We start from the raw sequence: 21,637 nt of genomic DNA on the forward strand, positions 1-21,637 counted from the left end.
TGTTGTGGCGGTAAGCGAACTGCAGTGTGTCCAGGTTTTTGTCGAGGTAGGAGTTAATTTGCTCCATGATCAACCTCTCAAAGCACTTCATCACTACCGGCGTTAGTGCCACTGGTCGATAGTCATTGAGGCACGTCACCTTACTCTCCATGGGCACTGGTATAATTGATGCCCTTTTAAAGCAGGTGGGAACCTCAGACCTCAGAAGTGAGAGGTTGAAAATGTCCGTAAAAACTCCAGCTAGTTGGTCCGCACAGGTTTTTTGAACACGACCGGGTATACTGTCAGGTCCAGGCGCTTTTCAAGGGTTTCCCCCTCTGAAGGATTTCCTGACGGCGGCCTCTGTGACTGAAGGTTAGAATTTGGCCAGAAGAGTGTTGAGCCAGGTCCAGTATTTTAGCCAGGTTGCCTTCGAGACACGCTCGGAGATATGGGGAATTGTCTTTCAAGGCAAGGTCAGAATTATGGCAAGAGTTGTCTTGTGACATGTGAGAATTATCGGAACCGGGCCAGAGTTGCCGTCAGGGCAGACTCGAAATGATGGCAGGTGTGGCCTGTTCATTATGAAAGAACGGTGATCAAACTGATTTCATAGGGTTTTCCATGTACAATGATCATTAGAGATATTTGAAGGCATTGTTATGATGAGGCAATTTAAACAGTATGATAACAATAAATTATTCAAAGGACTACTCAGAGTTTAAAAACACTTGTGATGTATTGTCTGGATTATATTTTGATGCTGTATTTGGCTAAAATCCACTCAGTCTCAAGCTAATTGAGGAATTGTTCTCTCCTATCCAGTAAATTAGGTTGTTATCAAATGAATAGTTGCCATGTGACTCTGCCTGGGCAACTGATTGGAATCAATAGAAACCTGGAACAGCCTTGTGGTTATAAAGGAGTTCCTATTCATTAGACTAACTGGCAATGTAATAGATGTGATGCAGCTGTGCAAGTGGGTGAACCGACAGCATGCTTAATGACAAACAATAAGGGTCATGAAGGTTATTGATAATACAACTTGCTATTGCCAGCTGAAGCTAATAAAGCCACTATGATGGACAAACAGTATTCAGCATTGCTCCAGTAGTTGATCAATAAATATGTCATTATATTGCAAAAAAGATGCTATGGCTTAAGGTAGGAACATGTGAATGTCATCTCTAGTTGGAGGTGCAGGAGATTTGCAATGAGTTATTAACTCTTCAGTATTGGTATCAACTATCTATAGACCCCAAGTGCATTTATGGGTTAAAGAGTGATTGAGTGAATATGCAAAGTGCATGTTCAACTTCATGTTGATACACTAAGATGTGGCATTTGATAACCACGAGGGTGCAATAAGGGAAAAGATCAAGTAAAAGGTACATAATCTAATAAGCCACTGGAGTATAATTAAGTACAGATCAATGACAACACAGAAAGGGTGTTGAACCATGCAGTATTTATGAAATTCTGATTTAATGCAACACCGAATATAGATATATTGTTTTCATGCTAATTAAAGGTTGCAAAAATGTGTGGCATAACAGTGGCGAAAGATACATTCTCGCTACAAGCATGAGGAATGGTATTTTATGTCTTCCTCCAATTTGCTTTATGAGTCGGGTCTTGAAATAGTCATCAAGAGTCGCTTTAGGTTCCAGCTGTGGAAATGGCCTATGCAGTTTGATCTCTGATTTGTCGGGAATAATAATAATGCAACATTATATGGTTATTTTAAACGTAACTTGCTGGTTCAGCCTGTGGCTTGAGAGATCAGCATGATAAAATTAATATATGTCCTACAGATTCTCAATAGACTGCTTACGGCTTGGGTTGTCATGCCTATTTTGGTATGTATTCACAGTGCTGGAATGGTACCAAAAAAAAAAAGCAGTACTTTGCTGTTTCAGATGGGAAGCGTTTGTTTAATGCTCGTGTTACATTTTAAAATGGTACAGATCCTGAGCTATTGCAGTTCATTTAAATGGTCTTTGACACTATTGAGTTATAGGATCATTAACTGTGCCAAGGTGCTTTCCATCAGACTTACTGCAGCTAACAAGGTCCAAGTTGTTGGGTTCACCTCGGATATCGAGTTAGTAAAGGATATCTGTTATACAAGGTTCCCAGAACAAGTACAATGCAGTATGGGAGATTGACATTGTGTTAACACTATTTCACTAGGGGGTTCTTAGCTACATTCTTAGCTTTGATCAGACCTCATTAGGTAGTTATCCTCCTGGCGCTGGTTAGCGCAACAGGTCACTTGTTACATTATTGTGACAGGAGAGGATGGTATATCTGCGAATATATGCATAAGATTTTATGCTATAATTAATTTAAGCAGAGCAGTAGGGGTGTCAGGTCTCAAGATAGTTCAAGACATACACAGGGACCTTTCGTTATGTGGGGACACACATTTACAACAATACGTCAAGGTCACCAAGAGCATTTGAGACTCTAAGCTAACTACGATTGTTAGTTACAAAAGACATTATAAGAACCTATCTGCTCAGATCTTGCCAGATGTTAAAACTGAGTTGAGTTATGCAGGAGTAGATACTGATCCGGATCTCACTCCACGAGGGCTGCTATAACAGCAGCAGCAAGGGTTAATTACGTTCTGCTGGACCACATCCTAACGGCTGTAGCGTGGTCAAACTAACAAAATTTTCAAACATGTTATAATAACCCATTGCCAGACCAGGGGTATTTCTCAATTTATTTTATGTTTTGTTATAGGTTCCATCCGGATGAGAGATGTGATTATTGTTATTGCTTATTTAACAGCATCAGCATGTTTAAATCTATGTCATGACTGTATGCATTATGAATGTTTTCCCTCATTTGTCAATGAGCCAGTTGTGGTTGTGTAGACTTGTTTTCTCACGACATGAAAACACAGAGCTTTGAAATCTTCACGTAGTCACTCACGTGACTCCGAAGTAAAATAGTAAGATTCAACGAGAACCTACCAGTTTGAAGTTTAATCTTTATTTTATGAGGAGTTACGATGAGGGATTATGTGCCCTCTGCTCCCAGCCCTCATTAAGGTCATCTGATAGTTCTAGTCTTCTTTCATCTTACTATCATACTTCAGCCACTATTATTATCTGTGATTTCACACCGCTGCTTTGAAGATTGACGCACGTGCGGCTGAACGGCCTTCTTCACGTAATCCCTCATAGTAACTCCTCATAAAATAAAGATCAAACGTCAAACTGGTAAGTTCTCGTTTAATCTTACTATTTTGATGAAATGCAGGATTCCTCATATGAATTCAAATTACAGGTAGATACACACAAAAAGCTGGAGTAACTCAGGGGGCAGGCAGTCGGGAATAGGTTTCACAGTCTGAAGAGGGGGGGTCTCGAAAGGACCCTTCTTCAGACTGGTACGAAATGTCACAAAAATGCTGGAGAAACTCAGCTGGAAGGAGTGAGGTCGGGGACAAAGTGATAGGTGAATACGGGTGCAGCAGCATCTATGGCTGAAGAAGGGTTTCGGCCCGAGAACGTCACCTATTTCCTTCAGGCCTAGATCCATAGAAATGGTCGCCTGCTGCTTAAACTGCTGATGGTTTCCCCAGGGCGAATGAAATTATTTTTAAGTACCTGGTGATGGTGGTAATTGAATCAGGAACATTAAAGTGGTAGAAGCCAAGGGTTTGCAGTGAGCTGGATTTGGTCTCCCATGTTTTTTCTACATATTTTTAGGATGTTCAAAACGTTGAATAAAATAAACACTTAAGAAATGATTTAATTGGTGGGGGGGGGGGGGGGGGGTGGGGGGAGGAAGGGAAAATATGACTAGTGCTGGAAACATAGGAGAATGGCACGAGTGAACCAAGAATTTGCAGTGGGATTGGTCTCTGTGGAAGTTGTAGGGTAAGAATGTCAATAATCCACCTCCAGCATTATGCACCTCCCAATGGATGGCTCTGGTCCAACAATCTTCTTCTTTGTCTTCTTGCGAATGAAACATAAATAAACCAAAGGAATAGTTAGATCTCAAGCCGGGTGTTGAGCAGCCAGGTTGTTGTCTCTGCGTCAATGTCTGCCAGGCCCTGAGCTCCATTTGGTGGGTGGTAAGAACAACAAACCAAACTCAAAAACACGTCGATTTTGCAAATCCATGATCATGATCAAAATAGCAGCAGTTCCTGTGGACATTTCAACGTTGAGAATGATCTTTATGACAAACAGTCACCTGGAACTCCTAGTGATGGACAACTGAAGTAACTTCCACCATGTATTTGCTGACTCTGTAAATATTTCTGAGCAGGAATGTCAAGCACAAGCACAATCATACTTTATTACCAAGTATGTTTTGCAAAATACGAGGAATTTAATTGGCCAAGTCACTCACACAAATAAAAAGCAACGGAACACACAAAACACATTTTAACATAAATATCCACTACAGTGACTCCTCCACATTCCTCACTGTGATGGAAGGCGAAATTTTTTTTTAAATCTCTTCTCTTTGCTCTCCCGCCATCGGGGGCCCTCGAGCCCTCCGTTGATGGGACGATCTTGACTCCCGTAGCCAGCGGCTTTTTGGCCCTCCACATCGGGCGATCAGCTGCTGCATCAGGGGGGTGTCGGCTCTCCCATGCCGGGCGATCGGACCCTGGGTCAGGGCTGGTCGAGCCTCTGTGTCGTTGGAGCTTCCCGACTCGGCCTCTTCCGAGACTGTGAGCTCTCGTTGGTAAAGTCCACAGTCTGCAGTTGGAGCAATTCCAGACAAGGGATCAGCTCAAATGTTAAGTCCACGCCCCGCAGAGGGGCTCAAGTCAGTCCGAGGAGGCAACCAGCTCCATCGATGGTAGGCCGCAGAGTGACCGGAGATGGAATCTGAAAATTAATCGGCATCTCCGGCAAGATAAGAAACCGAAAACAAGTTTCCCCCAACCTTCTACCCCTCCCCCCACATAAAACAAACTGGAGAACATTTACACAGACTTTTAACACACACTAAAAATAAAAACAAGACAAAAAAACAGACAGACTGTTGGCGGGGCTGCCAATCGTATAGCGCCCCTGCTGGTCTTCTTGACATGGTTCTGTGGAAAATGATTCAGACTGTGAAAGATTTCAAGAGATGAAACTGGTTCAAGACGCATACTTCTTGGTTCACAAATGGAATGTAGGAAATATTATAACAGGCCAGGGAGGCGCCCGCCGAGTTATCAATAGGCAGCTATTCGGATGCTCTTGGCTTTAGTAATTGAATGGCTCGAATTACTGTGTGTTGCAACTAGGGAAGCAGAAGAAATAATATTATGCCAAAGCTTGTCATCACCATTTGTATAACTCCAATCTGAAATGTTCACACCTTGGATTTCACCAATGCTGGAACAATATCTGCCAATTTTATGTGTAGGAAGGAACTGCTGATGCTGGTTTAAACCGAAGAAGTAGACATAAACAGCTGGAGTAACTCAGCGGGACAGGCAACATCTCTGGCGAAAAGGAATAGGTGACGTTTCGGGTTGTGGTGGTGGGATCACATTGGCCAATTCTATAGTATCTTCAATGGGCAAAAACACCGCACGATGATGTACATGAGGAGTATCAAACAAAGGTTGATGCCTGGCCAGCAAGACACATTTTAATGGCCAGAATGGAATAGGTTTAGGAAGAGATTTTCAAAGCAGAATACAGAGCACTGAATGGTTAAGTCAGGTTTGATCAATTGGTCTGAACAACAAAAGACATGCAGATATCTTAGTGTTTTATGCTGGAGAATAGAACAGAGACACTTGAGGGGATCATACATAAAGGCAAGAATTATAAAAACTGAGGTGCTTCCAGTCATTGGTAAGCAAGCACAGGGACTTACAGCTGAAGAGGATTTGGAACATGTGTAGGAAGAAACTGCAGATGGTGGTTTAAATGAAGATAGACACAAAATGCTGAAGTAACTCAGCAGGACAGGCAGCATCTCTGGAGAGAAGGAATGGGTGACGAGACCCTTCTTCAGACTGGGCTGACCCAAAAATCACTCATTCCTTCTATCCAGAGATTCTGCCTGTCCCGCTGAGTTACTCCAGCATTTTGTGTCTATCTAGGATTTAGAACATGACTGACAGATCTTATACCGTGTAAATATAGCTCACATAAATATAAAAGGGGTTGTGCTGGAAATCTAAAATAATAAACAAGAAATATTAGCTCAGAGGTCAATGTTTCTGGCCAACACTAGCAAGCTTAGTTTAGTTTATTTATTGTCACGTGTACCAAGGTGCAGTGAAAAGCTTTAGTTGTGTGCTAACCAGTCAGCAGAAAGACAATACATGATTACAATCAAGGCATTCACAGTGTACAGAAACTTGATAAGGGAATAACCTTTTGTGCAAGATACAGCTGGATCAAAGATAGTCCGATTGCAGTTCAGCAATGCTCACTGGTTGCAGTAGGATGGTTCAGTTGCCTGATTACAGCTGGGAAAAACTGTCCCTGAATCTGGAGGTGCGCGTTTTCACACTTTTGCCCGATTAGAGAGGGGAGAAGAGGGAGTGGCCACGGTGTGACTCATCCTTGATTAAGCTGCTGGCCTTGCCGAGGCAAATGGAGTCGATAGAAGGGAGGTTGGTCTGTGCAATGGTCTGGGCTGTGTCAACAATTCGCTGCAATTTCTTGCGGTCTTGGATGGAGCTGTTCCCAAACCAAGCTGTGATGCATCCTGATCAATGCTTTCTACGGCGCATCTGTAAAAGTTGGTGGGGGTCGTTCAGGAAATGCGGAAATTCCAAAGTCTTCTCACAAGAGCATACTTTGCCAACACTGATCGGGCATCATATTCACGGCATGTTGAGCGAGTATCATCCCTTACTAAAATGACACTGTGCATTTATAAGTGATAGGAGCAGAATTAAGCCATTTGGGCCATCAAGTCTACTTCACCATTTAATCCCAGCTGATCTATCTCTCCCTCCAAACACCATTCTCCTGCCTTCTCCCCATAACCCCTGACACCCATTCAAATTAACCGGTGCAATTGATGGTTGTAGGCCGGGCCAGATTCTATTATCATTGGTGCTATGAAAGTAGGGATAGTAACTTCTACACAAAAGGAAAGTGATTGAACCAGAAATAAAGCATCATATTGTGTTTAGAAAAGGAAATGGAGACTGGTGATCGCCCAATTAATCTGAAGTTCTAGCTGGCCTGCATTTCAATGCTAAATGTCCTAAATATGAATGTCATAGCAGATGTTGGTTGCAACGATAGCAAAATTGATTGCGATTAGAATCCATGTACCATGTTGTCACATGTACCAATTAAGATGCAGTGAAACTCGAATTATCATTCTGACAGACGAAATAAAGCAACAAGACACACAACTCCATAAAAGTTAAAATAAACATCCACCACAGTGGATTCCCCACATTCCTCACTGTGATGGAAGGCAATAAAGTCTAATCTTCCTCTTTATCCCCCCGCGTCGGGGCGATCGAAGCTCCCGTCTCAGGGCTGCAGCTCCTGCAGCCCGGAGCTCCCAAAGTCGGTCTCTAAACAGGGGCTCCGAGGTCGATCCCGGACAGGGATCGCGAGCTCGGCGATGTTAAGTCCGGCAGGCTCCCACAGTTGGAGTTCCCGACGTCGGTCTCTAGAGGCCGCCAACACCTCGATGTTAGGTCGCAATGCGAATGGAGATATGATGCGGAAAAAAAGCGCATCTCCGTCGAGGTAAGAGATTAAAAAAAAATTCTCCCAACTCCCCCCCACCCCCACATAAAACAAGCTAAAGAACACTAAAACATACATTTAACACATACTATAAAAACAACAAAGAAGGAAGGGACGAGCAGACTGTTGGCGAGGCAGCCATTGCTGGCATCACCCGGTCTAGAGGAGGCCAGAATACATTAGCCGTGAGCATACTGGATGATGGAGCAGGCTTGAGGGCCTGGTGGTGGTCTCCTCCTGCTTCCATTTTCTTGTGCTCTTGTGATCAGTGGTGTTCCATTCATGAAGTAGGGTTTTATTTAAAACTGAAGGAAGTCAGTGGGTCAGGGAGCATCGATGGAGGGAATGGACAAAATACGTTTCAGATCAGTCTCCTTCTTAAAATCAGAGAAACTCCAGTCTGAAGAAAGGTACCGGCCCAAAACAGTGCCTGGCCATTCCCTCCGCAGATGCTCCCCGATCCACTGAGTTCTTGCGGTACTTTGTTTTTTGCTCAAGATTCCAGCATCTACAGTTTCTTGTGTTTCCGGGATTAGGTTGATGCTAGCTTTCAGATTTTCACCATAAAATTGCCCCCTAGCCTTCTGCTCAAGTCCGTCTAATGATGGTCCATAAATAAGAACAAGTGCCGTTGGCCCCACTGTTATCTTTGACTTCAAGTTATCACCATAACTCCCTATGACATCTCAGTGTAGTGCCAAAACTAGTTCAGGATTTGAGCAGCGATGGCATCAGCTATTCCCATAAACAGCAATAAAAGTAACGACAAGCAAACCAACCTCCCTTCTTATGCAGTTGCCTACAAGAGAAATGTTGGAAGAACTCCAAATGCTGCTTTAAAATACTGTCATGCGATTGCTCGCGTCTACCTAAACAGGGACATGGGATTCAATTTTAGATCTGATGTATTTGAAACACAGCCAACAAAGCAGAACTGCACTATTGGTCAGCTGAGATTAATTGCTCAAGGAATAAAAAAAACCTCAATGATAGTCTATTTAGATATGAGAGCTGAGGAAATATTGAATTTATATGTGTGCATATTTGTCCATGTCCACTCACTTCTCCGCTAATTGAAAGTTGTTCTATGATGGGCGGCTGTTTGGAAGTTTGTATGTGCGAATCCTACTTATTTTCAGGGACCAGGCACTTCCAGGCACTATTCACGTTACAACACCTGATATTTTTTCCCCAGTTTCAGACATGTGCCCAAGCGCCTCAAGATTTGCACGATCCCCATTTGTTCATTGACGACTTTGAGTGCGATCTTTCTTCGTCAAAGAATCAGGAAAATATAAGGAGCAGACAGTGCTGAAATGAAATTCATGTTAAAGAGACACAAAATTCTTGAGCAACTCAAGCAGGACAGGCATCATCTCTTTTGAGAAGAAATGGGTGATGTTTCGGCTTGAGACCCTCGACTCTCTCACTCTGAGGCCCAACACAAATTGGAGGAACAGCACCTTATATTTTGCTTTGGTACCTTACAACCCAGCATTGTGAATATTGATTTATCCAACTTCAATTATCCCTTGCTTCCCATCTCTCTCTCTCTCTCTCTTTCCTCCCCCACCCTAGTTCTCCAACTAGTTTCCTTGTCCTTCTGATTAATATTACTGTTTGGATGCCTCCTTGTCACCTTCCCCTCAGCTAATTGAGCCATTTCCATAACATCGTCTGCTTTGATCTGTCGTTTTCACATTTTACCCTTTGATATCTCAACACTCCCTCTCTCCCGACTCTCAGTCTGAAGAAGGGTCTCGACCCGAAGCATCACCCATTCCTTCTCTCCAGAGATGCTGCCTGTCCCGCAGAGTTACTGCAGCATTTTGTGTTTATCTTTGGTATAAACCAACATCTGCAGTTCCGTCCTGTACACTCTATTCCTATTAAAGAGTCTCCTTGTATTGTATTGTATTGTATTGTATATCTTTATTGTCATTTCCTGAGTATTCACATACCCAGAGGAAACAAAAAAACGTTGCTCAACCAGTGTCCATTCAGTGTGCATTAAAAATAAATAGAAATAAAAATACATATATCATGAACAAATGAACACTCTACTAAACATTCAACAGGCGTTCCGATCGGCAGCGGCACAACAGTGGCTCTGCTGCAGTGTGTCCAGGTTGGTGGTTGGTGCGCGATACTTTGGCAGGGGGCAAAGTCCATTTATCAGTCTTATAGCCTACTGGTTTTGCAGCTAATATAGAAGAAGCTGAGGAGCATCCTGCTGGTTTTGCAGCTAATGCTCCTGTACCTCTTCCCAGATGGCAGGATGGAGAATATGTGATGCGATGGGTGGTAGGGGTCTTTGATGATGGAGATGGCTCTGCTGATCCATCTCTTCCTGTATATGGCCAGCAGGAAAGGGAGTGGAGCACCAATAATCCTGCTGGCGGTCTTCACAATCCTGTCTAGTTGGTGCCGTTCGTACGCCTTGCAGCTCCCGAACCAGGAAGTGATGCCGTAGGTCAATGTGCTCTCGATTGTCCCCCTATAAAAAGTCCGTAGGTGTGTAGTGGGGAGACCTGCTTTACGTAGTGTTCGGAGAGGGTGAAGTCGCTGCTGGGCTCTCTTGACCAGTGCTGTGGTGTTGGCCGTGGACGTCAGGTCATCAGACAGGTGTAGTCCTAAGAACTTCACGCTGCTGACCCTTTCCACATCAGCTCCATCGATGTGCAGAGGTGTATGGTGTTGTTTCCCCGCCCTCCTGAAGTCAACCACCATCTCCTTAGTTTTTCCCACGTTGAGAATGAGGTTGTGGGATTTGCACCATCCTGCGAGCAGCTCCACCTACATCCTGTACGCCGATTCATCATTGTCACTGATGAGACCCACCATTGTTGCGTCATCTGCGAACTTGTTGATGAAGTTGTTGTTGAGTCTAGCAGTACAGTCGTGTGTCAGCAGACTAAACAGCAGGGGGCTTAGGACACAGCCTTGGGGTGAGCCAGTGCTCACGGCTATGGTTTTTGATGTCCTACTGCCCACCCTGACTGTCTGCTGCCGTTGCGACAGAAAGTTCAGGACCCAGTTGCATGTGCCAGCATCAACCCCCAATAGCTCCAACTTCTCCACCAGCTGCTGCGGAATGATTGTATTAAAAGCAGAGCTGAAGTCTATGAAGAGGATCCTGGCATAAGTATTTTTCCGATCAAGGTGTGGCACCTTGTAATTAAGTATTTTTCCGATCAAGGTGTGGCACCAAGATCAAGATCTTGGCACCTTGATTTATTGATCAAAGCACTCGTTAGACTGCTGAACTCTCATTCCACTAAACTTTTCTCCCCAATAATTTTCCTTTCTAGTCCCAACTTGTTTTGGGGCCATTTAATGTTCCGCATTTCCGCATGTCTTCTGCCTCAATGATTACTTCACGCCTTGCTGTGGGCCACTCAAAGCATGAAACTGCTTCATGGCAGTGGATTGTACGAAGAAGGTCATGGGGCAGTAAAACACAATGATGACTGTGTGCCCCCACTCCCCTCCCCATTCTTGTTTCCCCCCACCTCCATGGCTGTCGATAATTCAGCTTGTCTGTTTGCTTAAGGGATTGGGTAGACACAAAATGCTAGAGTAACTTAGCGGGTGAGGCAGCATCTATGGAGAGAAGGAATGGGCGATGTTTCGGGTTGAGACCCTTCTTCAGACTGATTGGATTGATTGGGTCTTTGATGACCGTTCCAGTATACAGTTGGGTAGAGACTTATTGAATTTCTGTTCCTCTGGTGGAATATCCCTTCAGAGTGTAAACTTCCCAACTATTGTTTCAAATCTTCTTTTAGCCTATTTCATGACTTTTGTGTGGGAAGTGAATGGATCTCAGTACTAAATGCCATCATTTTTCAGTGCACTAGAACTGAAGTAATCTAATCCCCTGGTACATAATTCTGCCTCTCAACCTCAAATGAGAACTAGCGCCCAGTAATCAGCCGCCCTTCAATACTCAAGGCAATTTGGAAATGCAAAATGCAGAAGTTGTAAATATTATTTGTGGAATTCAGTGCTGAATATGGTGAACCTATAGTCCAACGGGCAGCGCTGACCAACATCGCGGAGTCCTGCGACCCTATGTCGGGGGTCACCAGCGTGAATCTGCGCCCAGCTCGGCCTGTGGACTTCGGGAGCCGCGGGCTCCGGTGGAAGGTGGCCGATTTAGAGGTCCGGCCGCTGGGAATGTTCTCCCGTTTGACGTCGGGGTTCCATCATTCCCAGCGAGAGGGCCTGAACATCAGGCCACCTGTAGCGGCGACTACAGGGTGCTCGGGAGGCCCCGACCATGGGTGAACATCTGGGAAGATCAGCGAGGAGGTCGACTGGACTTTGGTTCCTTCCATCACAGTGGGGAACTTTGGTGCCACTGTGGGGATGTTTGTGTCATGGATTTCTGTATTTTGTGCTTTTTTTGTCTGGATGACTGTAAGGAAAATAGCATTTCATTGTCTCTAGACAATGACAATAAATTGAATCCAATCCAATCCAATCCAATGCCCACGCCGAACAACATGCTCTATCTACATTAGTCCCACTTACTTGTGTTTGGTCCATATAAGCTTCTAACTCTGTCCTATCCACGTACCTGTCCAAATGTTTTTTAAACATTGTGACAGTACCTGCCTCAACCATCTCCTCTGGCACCATGTTCCATAAACCTACCACCCTTTGTGTAAAAAAGTTTCTCCTTAAGTTCCCATTAAATCTTTCCCCCCCTCAGTTTAAATTATGTCCTCCCGTTCTTGATTCCTCAACACTGGGTAAAAAACTGCATTTACCCTCTCTAATCCTCTCATGATTTTATACACCTTTATGAGATCACCCCTCATCCTCATGCGCTCCAAGGAATAAAATCCCAGCCTGGTTCAACCTCTCCCTATAGCTCAGGCCCTCGAGTCCTGATAACATCTTTTCTGCACATGATCCAGCTTAACCCCAGAGAGCTGCAAATTGCACTCAAAGAAAGACAAAGGGAAAGATATAGAAATAAGGAACTGCAGATGCTGGTTGACAAGTAAAGACACAAAATACTGTAGTCACTTTGCGGGTCAGACATCATGCCTGGGGAACATGAATAGGTGACGTTTTGGGTTGGGGCCCTTCTTCAGACTCGCATTATTTCAGCACTTTGTGTCAGAGGCCTGATCTAAATGATTCTGTTATCTTCTTTCACTTGTAAACCTAAACATACATTTGCACCAAACTTTTATTTAAAATTGGGGGCGGCAGGGTGGTGTAGCGTTAGAGCTACTGCCTTACAGCGCCAGAAATCAAGGTTCGATCCTGACTACAGGTGCTGTCTGTACGGGGTTTGTACGTTCTCCCTGTGACCTGCGTGGATTTTCTCCAAGTTCTTTGATTTCCTCCCACACTCCAAAGACGTACAAGTTTGTAGGTTAATTGGCTTGGTATGAATGTAAAATTGTCCCTAGGGTGTGTAGGGTAGTATTAATGTGCGGGGATCGCTGGTCAGTGCGGACTCGATGGGCCGAAGGGCCGGTTTCCGAGCTGTATCTTTACACTAAAACTAAACGAAAGGGAAATGTCTTGAAATTTCTGTGTCATTGAAGCAGATGAAAACCAAATATGGCAGTTACTACATCAGCTGTGTGGTGTAGTAAAAAAGTATTTTTATGCTGCTGGGTATGTCATTCAATATCGGAGTCAAGATTCATCATACAGAATTATGAAGGTACTAACTTTAAAGCCAAATATGGATCGGGCAGACTATGTTCACGATTTAAACTTCAACTGCTATTGATATTACTGCCAAGAAGAAAACTGAGCATAATTGCCGAAAAAAATTGATATCCATGCAACTTTTCAGGTGTTTTCTGATGATGCCCCGACTCTTATGACACTACTCTGCGCGGCATTATTCCACTTCATCAGTAACTTTGTCATGTTTACTATATTCTTTTTTTTTTGGTGAGGGAATTGTGACTTGAAATCTCCTCCGTCTACACAAAAAGGGCATACGACTTGTCAGGTTAGTCTGCTGTAAAGATCATGTCGCCAGCAATTGTCAAATAGGTTGTGTCTGTTTGAAATTCTGCAGCCTCTGATAACAACCACATGTCTTCCGTAAACGGCAATATGTTAAACGCAAACAACGTAATGTTAATTCACTTTACATTAGAGTTCGTGACTGAAATACATCACAGTCAGTGTTAGAAGTGGGTGATCAGCCACTAAGCTACAATCCACTTCTGGCACTTAATCATAAAAATGGAAAATATGACGACAGAACAAAAAGAGTAAAAACGATGTCCAAATGGATCAAGCAGTGAATGAATACATAAAGTTTGCAAATATTAATTGGCTGCTCATTTTAAGGAGGGATTGCAAATTAACTTATTAGTTTCATGTACGTTGTACAAGGTCTACTTTTGGACATTCCCCATGGAAACAATGCATAGGAGTTACCAATTTATTATTGACCAACACCAGAGCTTATCAAAGCACATCTTTCACACATTATCAACTACAAGGCGGCATGAAAATCTATATTTACAAACTACATGTCACACATGATCAGTCAACAAATAGTGACACTGGTTAAGACATTCTGAAATAAGCATTTAGCAAACAATCCCTATAAATGCTTCAGACCAATGGAAGGGTCATTTTAAGCATGTCAGCCCTCGCTGGCAAATTCTTTTAAGTACACCAATAGTGCATTAATTAGCTGGGACGCTAAGCAGGTTTTGTTAAGTCTGTGCAGAAAGAATGGAAGAAGTTTAATTGAAAAGGGGTCAATTTCAGAGCAGCATTTCCAGCCAGGATGTCCAGACTCTATTTTTGAAGCCTATTCCATTTAAACAATGCAACAGTCAGTTTAGAACATCAACTCTTAACAGCAGAAATTGTCAAAACAATATATAATTCCCAGTCAACGGGACAATATGTTGAGTAACATAGTGGACTCTTAATTAAAAGACATTTTCAGTTCTGTGCAAAACGTTACACACAAATATTTTGCAAAAAGTAACTTGACTCATCACCAATAATCAATATAACATTTCTCAGTTGCAATTAAAATTAACTGTTTTTTGTTTTTAGTGAATGTTATAACATTCCACATGGGAGGAAATCTCCAATTCTCTCACAAACATTCCTACCTGGTAAAATTCCCGAAGCCAATTCTTCTGTAGGTTTTCCGGCTGTAAAACACACAAGATTAAAGAAAAATAAACAAACTGTCCGGAAAGTATACTTAGCTCTGTGGGATTACATAATGGAGATATCCTTTCAAAGCTTGTATTTATTTTTGTTGCAATAAGCAAACTTGACAGGCTGATCACTGGACAGAAATGGAACTATACATCTTATTAAGGATGTACTGAAAGCTGTTTAGAACAAAAGAAAAATCACTTTTAATTGTTCCCTGGATGGAATGGAAAATGCCTAATTTTTCCACTTGCATCTACACAGTTGAATTCCACAGAACTGATGAGACTTGGACTGGATGAGCTATGCAGCAATTTCCAAGATTATGGGTATAAAGGTGTGCACTCAGCTGAATTAACGTGATTGTTGAAGATGATATTAACTCTCATTCAAGGTATATAAAAATTGCACCCTGCAGCTGAACAAATTACAGTGTTTAATATACGATTGATCATCACAGTCCCAATATAGCTCGTTGATGGGAGGCACGTTTGATTGGTTTTGGATTGATTGCTGCAATTGTTAATTAATCTATCCAGAACCCAACACATTTCCAAAAATGTCAGTTATTTTTAAAACTGACTGTTTTCAGCTGGGCAAATCCAGAATTTTAAGCCTGCCTTGAAAAATTTGTGCAATTTCACTAAATCTCCCAGTTAACACTTTTTAATTATATGTATCAACAACAGAACAGCAAAATTCTTACTTACCCCAGCTTAACAGGCTCGTAAATGTAATAACTGTGATGCTAATGCAAGAACATAACAAAGGTGGTAGCGCAACTAAAGACATAAAAGTTCATTGTTGAGGTTAGCGTTGTGTACTGGTCAAGTTGCTAATTTAACTGGTATCAGCTGTCATAAAACCTAGAAAGAGCTTGGATTGTGAAGTGCAGCATGTGCATCTGCTATGTGGGAATCCATTTCAAATGTAATTAGGTCATTCTAAACAGGGATTGTCAGCATACAGTTGAGGAACTCTCTTCTACCTAGATCAAGACTCATCACCGACTCGAAGATAGACACAAAAAGCCGGTGGAACTCAGCGGGTCAGACAGCATGTCTGGAGAAAAGGAATATGTGACGTTTCAGGTTGAGACCCTTCTTCAATGTGAAGACCCAAAACATCACCTAATCCTGTTTCGGGTCAAGACTCTTCTTCAGACCCTCCCTTTTATAAATATTCATGGTCTTCATTAACTTCACCACCAATTTGCATCCTGCACTCAAATTCGACACCTCCCTCCCATTTATAAATATTGAAATGTCATCGCTGACTCATTCTCAATACAACATATGCTTGACCTCAATTCAGCAAGAAAAGCATGTGTTGATATTAAACAAGTGATTCCATCCTGCACCTTGCTAATCCCCTGCACAAAGGCTGATCTGTAGTTTTGGCAACCTGATTGATACTTGTGCAAGAGCAAACTCCTGCAGATGTCAGGTATCCAAAAGTATTGGAAATACTCACCGGTCACGTCAGGCAATATCTGTGCTGGAACAAAGGGATGACTATTTCAGGTTGATGGCTTATCATCACAGCTGCAAAAGGTCAATTAATCTTATCTCCTGTCATCTTTTCCTGTAATTTTTCCCAGTTTCTTGGCCTGAAATATTAACCGTGGTTCTCTCCAGTGCTGTCTAACTATCTGGGTATTTCCAGCATGTGCTATTTCATCCCCTGATGTAACAGAGTTCCAATGGAACCAATCATTGCCACAAAGGCACCAACTTTACTTTCATATCGGTGAATGTCCTCAGTTTCTTGAACAGCAATAAACAAAACAATGGTTATCAGAATAGTGAAAGGCTTGGATAGAGTGGATGTGGAGAGGATGTTTCCACTAATGGGAGAGTCGAGGGCTAGAGGTCATAGCCTCAGAATGAAAGGACTTTCTTTTAGGAAGGAAATGAGGAGAAAGTTATTTAGTTAGAGGGTGGTGAATCTGTGGAATTATTTGCCACAGAAGGCTGTGGAGGCAAAGTCAGTGGATATTTTTAAGACCGAGATAGATAGATTCTTGATTAGTACTGGTGTTAGAGGTTATGGGGAGAAGGCAAGCAAATGGTGTTAAGAGGGGGAGATAGATCAGCCATGATTGAATGGAGGAATAGACTTGATGGGCCGAATGGCCTAATTCTACTCTTATTCCTTATGACCTTATGATCCTGAAGTGATAAGGAGCTGCATAACAAGATAATGGTGCATTTCTAAAGCTAATGGGAATTTATATCCATTTCCTGTTGAAATCCATTAGCACTACATGATCTGAGGTAAATCATAATGCAAGCAACGAATGGCAAGATCAATGCGAACATTGAATGTGCATTAATTTCCACTTTTCTGACATTCTCATACTATCTGTGTGTCTCCATGCGGGGAGGAGGAGAAGGAAACTGTTTGATAAACAAGCATATTTATGAGGGCAACTGCTTCCATTTTCATGACAACTCTGTGTGGCTACACCTGTACATACAGTCATGTAGAGTGAGACAGACTGAGAATACGCAGGAGATCGGATTTGGTTGAGCGCTGGCTGTAGGAGGTTAGAAATAAGATGGTGTTGTCTGAAGAATGTTGTCTCGACCTGAAACGTCACCCATTCCTTCTCTCCAGAGATGCTGCCTGTCCCGCTGAGTTACTCCAGCATTTTGTATCCATCGTCCCTGTTAAATCATGGATGGGTTGGTGAACGGGACTTGCTATGATTCAGACAGAATTTCGAATGATTCAAGATTTGAAGCAAATGCAGGGTGGGGAGGTGACCAGGAGAGTGTTGGCATTGTTGTAGCATTTAGGCAGGTCACAGTTTCACTGCTCAGGAAATGGAAAGTCACATACAGTGCCCTCCATAATGTTTGGGACAAAGACCCATCATTTATTTATTTGCCTCTGTGCTCCACAATTTGAGATTTGCAATAGAAAAAAACACGTGGTCAAAGTACACATTGCCAGATTTTAATAAAGGGTATTTTTTTATATATTTTGTTTTCACTATGTAGAAATTACAGCAGTGTGATCATGTCAAACGGCATGATAACATTCTTATCAAAAGCTTGGGGTGGGCGATTGTAGATCAGTGCATGTTCCTTTAACATAGTGACCTCACCACTACTAACCACTCCCCATGTGTTGGATCAAGTCATTTTACAGCGATGACCTGATACACACATTGTTAGGAAGAGTGGATGTTTGTACTTTGTTGATCCTGGGGATTGCCAAATGGCGGATAGAGGATTTCCCTTTCAAGAAGAGACTTCGCCAAGCCTGTTTAGAGATTTCCCCTCCCAGTGGTGGTTATCAGCAAATGACAAGAGAAAAAGTACACAAAACCAAAAAGGTTGCCATCGTCAGCATTATGTAATTTACTGCCTCCATTGTTGTATAAATGAGATGTTGCACTTACAGACCATTTTGATCAGAAGTTCAACTTTATGTTCAACCAGATTTGATACGAATTGAAATCCAGAACTTGCCGAGTTTGCAACATGTACGTTTCAACTCAATCAGAGATTTACATCTCTTACCTCGGACTTATTTTGCAAAACAGTTTTGTTATCACCATGTATCTATGTATCAATACAGAGCTCATTTATTGGGTTCATAGTATTCAAACTGGTGATTTTTTTCTGACAGTACTAAACTATACATTTAGTTTGTGAAGGCCCAGTGTCGTTGCATTTACATGAACAATTTTAAGAGAATTTGTTTTCTCAAGTCACAATGACTATTTACTAATAGTGATACTGTATGTATTGGGATTAGTTCCAGGATGCATGTCAGGATCTTGTTTTGCATATCTGCTGTGTAGGTTTTTAACAATTCTTCATGTACCAGGTATAGATAAAATGTTGGGGGAAATCAGTGCTTTGGAATAGCAAATAATTGAAGAAAGCATGCTAGATCAATATTTAGGAGGTGGCATGTCATGGTTGTACATGCGATAGAGGGTTGCTTGCTAGTATTTTAAGATACAAAGAAGATAAAAACTCAGACCGAAAATGTTATTTTTACACAGATTTCCGGCCAACACCTACACACAGTTTATACAGCGCTGCGTTCGTGATCACTAGCAACGTTCTTTGTTTATCCCGAATGACCTTTGACAAATCCCATGAATCATTGCACGGGCAAGATGCCAAACTCACTTATTGAACAGGCCAGATGCAGGAAAATTGTTCCTGATGTTGGGAGAGTCCAGGACCAGGGGGTCACAGTATAAGAATAAGGGATTGGCCATTTAGGACTAAGATGAGGAAAAACTTTTTACAGAGAGAGATGTGAATCTGTGGAATTATCTGCCACAAAGGCAGTGGAGGCCAATTCACTGGATGTTTTCAAGAGAGAGTTAGATATAGCTCTTAAGCAGTGGTGGCTCAAAAGGCCAAATGGCATACTCCCGCACCTACTTTCTAATTTTCAGCAGACTCACCTCAAAATGCTATAATTTCCCACCTAAACCGCTAAGGTGCTCCTAAAACCCCATCTCTGTCATCCCAACACCTGCTCTAATATGCAGATCAATATTATATTTGGTCCCATTAAAAACTCCATGGCATTTCATTCCATTATGTATGTAGATAAATCCAATCTTACATTACTGTTGTTGATTGGCAAGATGAGGGAAAAGAAAGAGGTTGAAATAGTCGTACGCATTAAAGTCAAATCAAACCGGCAAATCTCTGAACAATAAATGCCATTGTGTGCCAAACCCAACAAAATTGTTATTCGTTGTCAACATTGTAAAAATATTTGCTACCTTATTCCGGTTACACTAGATTCAGGCAGAATACACACAGTGATGAATTTAAGCTGCAGCTGATACAATCAGAAGAGGATTCAAATTTATTTAGCAGGAAGCACATTAAAACAGGTTTAGGATGTATTAATGGATTATATGAAATGTGACAACTGTCTTGTCAATCTTGCATATGCTTTATCTGGTGAGGTCTTTGGTTACCTACATTTATCATGCAAGAACATTTTCAACAATTGCTTCATCACTATGATTTTCTTTCACTTGGAGAGTGGTGCAGAAGCGGTTGCCTCATAGCTCCAGAGAACCGGCTTTCATTCTGACCTTGGGTGCCGTGCGAGTGGCATTTGTATACTTTCTCCGGGATCGAGAGGCTTTCAATCAGGTGCTTTTTTCTATCAAGTACGAGGATGTGCTGGTTGATTAAATATTTATTGTGAATGACCCTTTAAAGTAGATCAATGGCGTAAAGAAGCAAAGTGGAGCCAATGGATACGTGTGGGAGAGAAAAAAAAGTGGTGGGAATATAAGGAATGGACTAATAGGATGAACGTGATGGGTTGAAAGTTCTCTTTCTCCAATACATATAGGGCAAGGTAGCTAGAATGCACAAAACACTCCAGGATATTTCAAGATCCACTTCTATTTTTCTAGCTCATATAATCTTGGATTAGAAAATGATGAGTAGCTTAACTTTCTGCAAAATTCACCAACTGCATATTCTGCTTTAGTTGTCTGTGGTAACCAAATCACGTTAAGCTGAGCAGTTACCGTGACCAATAGCACTTACCTAAAAGGCTGTGTTTATGTTACTGCTATAGTAACAAAGCCTCCTGATTTAATTAGGTTGCACAATAACAGATTGAAACTATCCATGTGAAGAATATTCCCCTGTTTATCTAAAAATAGCAGAATACTCAAATTTATCTTCACGAGTGAATTACAGGGACCTGCGCTTTTTAAGGATACCGGCTTCTAGGTTAATATTTGCAAATACATTTGGGTGCATTTATATTACCACTTTCATGCCAATAAGAATAATTTATTTTTGATGAATGCAGTGATGTCAAAGCCTAGTATCCACATAGATCTGGCATGCCAGAAGGTGCTTTACAGGTGAGGCATGGTCACCTTACCCGTGTTGGCATTGACTGTACTCGCTCTAAACCAGCATGACGCAAAAACTCCTATGAGGTTACTAATTTTTCACAAGAAGTGTTAGGCTTCACTTTAAAACAAATAGTGCGCTTATTCTACAGAGATTTGAAATTATTGGCAATAAAAATCAGACCTACATACCAATGTGAACATACACAAACACAAATTTAACTGGCAAAAGTGCTTCCCTCACACTGGCTCACTACATGAAGCAACTTGTTTGGTAGCAGTAAATAAAGGAACTGCAGATGCTGGTTTAAACCGAAGGTAGACACAAAATGCTGGAGTAACTCAGCAGAACAGGCAGCATCTCTGGATAGAAGGAAGGGTGACGTTTTGGGTCGAGACCCTTCTTCAGACTAAAACATCACCCCTTCCTTCTATCTGGGATGCTGCCTGTCCCGCTGAATGACTCCAGCATTTTGTATCTATCTTCTGTTTGGCAGCAGAATTGATTCACACTGCCAACCTCTTGTTTCCAAGTTACAAGGTTTTCTTACTTGGAAACCACAATTACCACCATTTAAAATATTCAACAATTAAAACTGTCGGTAGCCTAGATTGGCCCTAAAATGAAAATGATTATCAATTTGCATTAACATCAATGGCACTATTGATGGTGTTATTATCTTAAGTGTTTTGTTTATTCCTATCAGAAACAGCTGTGTTACCTCCCTTGTTCACATTGCCTTAAGGTGTACAGAAATTAATCAGAGCCTTATTGAGGCTGGTTTCATTTCCCTTCCCATTTCTTCAGTCATCAGAGATTCCAGATGAGCAAATTCACCATATGCAGCAGGTTACACAAAAAAGCTGGAGAAACTCAGCGGGTGCAGCAGCATCTATGGAGCGAAGGAAATAGGCAACGTTT

The 21,637-nt window shown here is 42.0% G+C and overlaps 1 protein-coding gene across 1 annotated transcript in view; it reads right to left on the reverse strand.

Moving 5' to 3' along the window:
- The window catches only part of LOC129703927 (inositol polyphosphate-5-phosphatase A), a 537,367-nt gene that overhangs the window by 365,986 nt on the left and 149,744 nt on the right, over positions 1 to 21,637 (reverse strand). Inside the window, exon 2 of the mRNA XM_055646645.1 lies at positions 14,801 to 14,842. Coding sequence (XP_055502620.1) covers positions 14,801 to 14,842 — 42 coding nt within the window. The remainder of the gene's footprint in view (positions 1 to 14,800; positions 14,843 to 21,637) is intronic.

This window comes from Leucoraja erinacea, chromosome 15, assembly GCF_028641065.1.
Source record: "Leucoraja erinacea ecotype New England chromosome 15, Leri_hhj_1, whole genome shotgun sequence".
Lineage (NCBI taxonomy): Eukaryota > Metazoa > Chordata > Chondrichthyes > Rajiformes > Rajidae > Leucoraja > Leucoraja erinaceus.